This window comes from Monodon monoceros, unplaced genomic scaffold (genome assembly GCF_005190385.1).
Source record: "Monodon monoceros isolate NGI ecotype Baffin Bay Population unplaced genomic scaffold, NGI_Narwhal_1 Super_Scaffold_8, whole genome shotgun sequence".
Lineage (NCBI taxonomy): Eukaryota > Metazoa > Chordata > Mammalia > Artiodactyla > Monodontidae > Monodon > Monodon monoceros.
Window position 1 is genome coordinate 26,981,196 of NW_021703785.1, and position 1,734 is coordinate 26,982,929.

Sequence of the window (1,734 nt, forward strand, 5' to 3'; positions counted from 1 at the left end):
GGCGGCGGCCGGGCAGGTGGCGGCGGCGTCGGCGGCGGCGGCCGTGGTGGGCGCGGCGGGCCTGGCGTCCATCTGCGACTCGGACACGGACCCGCGCGAGCTCGAGGCGTTCGCCGAGCGCTTCAAGCAGCGGCGCATCAAGCTGGGTGTGACGCAGGCCGACGTGGGCTCGGCGCTGGCCAACCTCAAGATCCCGGGCGTGGGCTCGCTCAGCCAGAGCACCATCTGCAGGTTCGAGTCGCTCACGCTCTCGCACAACAACATGATCGCGCTCAAGCCCATCCTGCAGGCGTGGCTGGAGGAAGCCGAGGGCGCGCAGCGCGAGAAAATGAACAAGCCCGAGCTCTTCAACGGTGGCGAGAAGAAGCGCAAGCGGACTTCCATCGCCGCGCCCGAGAAGCGCTCGCTCGAGGCCTACTTCGCCGTACAGCCCCGGCCCTCGTCCGAGAAGATCGCCGCCATCGCCGAGAAACTGGACCTCAAAAAGAACGTGGTGCGGGTGTGGTTTTGCAACCAGAGACAGAAGCAGAAGCGGATGAAATTCTCCGCCACTTACTGAGGGGGATGGGAGGTACCGGGCGGGGCAGAGTGGGGAGCCGAATGGGCATTTCGAGGGGCTTTCCCCGGGCCTGTTTCCCCCCGGATTTAGAGTGTCCGTTGTCCTGCTTGCATTTGGGGAGCCCCTCCTCGAGCGCTCGCCTCCACCTCCTCTCTGCTCTCCCTGCCCTTACTCTCCCCAGCCTAGAGGACTGGGGTGCAGGGTGTGGACACCAGAGAGAAGGGCAGGGGAAGAAGAGGGAGCATTTGTGAGAGTGGGGGAGTCGGGGGAAGGAAAGCGGAGAGTGGAGGAGGGGTTGTGAGGGGCAGGATGGCTCTGAGGGTGAGGGTGGGGGGAGACTCGGGAAGGGTAGGGAAATTGACTGTTTTTGACCAGAGACACTTACCAAAATCTCCTGGGGACCAAGGAGCTATGTACAAAAAAACCTACCAACCACCAAAAACTAGACAAATAAAGACAAAAGAAAACAAAACAGAACAAAAGCAAAGAAAAAAATGCTTTAGAAATTTAACTCCGGAGAGTCGTGTTCTGCAGCTTCATTCCCCCCTCCTCCCCCCCTCCCCCGCAAGGAAGAGAAAAAAGAGCACCACGTTATTACTATCGCCCAGCCCTACACACAGGAACTGAGTCAAAGACCGAACACCAGACGAACCGGAAGGTGAAATTCTGGGTAGCAAAGCTAGTTGTTCTGTTTGTGTGTTTAATTTAATCTTTCCTCTAAGTCTTACCTACACCCCATCCAAGTCCTCTTTGATTTATTTTCTCTTTTCCAATGAGACTCCGATGGCTGCTCTCCATTTCCAGAAAGTGAGTAGGGGCACAGCTGAAAGGGGCGGCGGGTGGCTACTTGTTTAGGTGAAGTCCAAGTTTTCCAGTGACCCACCCTATACTCCTGTGGCCTGATAGGTCAGATGGGGGTCTTTAGGGAGAGAGAGGCATAGTCTTTGGGCTGACTAAAAAGCAGAATTTAGAGGCTCCGAAATAAATATTTTATTCTAGGAAAATAGAACAATTTTAACCAGGTTTTTACTCTTTCCATTTTTGCTCTCATATCTAAGATCTAGAAAACAGACCATTTCAAACTAAGCTTCCCCCCCCCACTCATAGAACTTGCTTGCCCTTTCATTTATTTTTCTGAGTGGCTTATTTTAAACTCTCTACTTTTTTTTCCCCTG

At 54.7% G+C, this 1,734-nt stretch overlaps 1 protein-coding gene across 1 annotated transcript in view; it reads left to right on the forward strand.

Moving 5' to 3' along the window:
• The window catches only part of POU4F1 (POU class 4 homeobox 1), a 2,055-nt gene extending 1,496 nt beyond the window's left edge, over positions 1 to 559 (forward strand). Inside the window, exon 3 of the mRNA XM_029210471.1 lies at positions 8 to 559. Within this exon, the coding sequence (XP_029066304.1) occupies positions 8 to 559 (552 nt within the window). The remainder of the gene's footprint in view (positions 1 to 7) is intronic.
• The last annotated feature ends 1,175 nt before the right edge of the window (positions 560 to 1,734 follow it).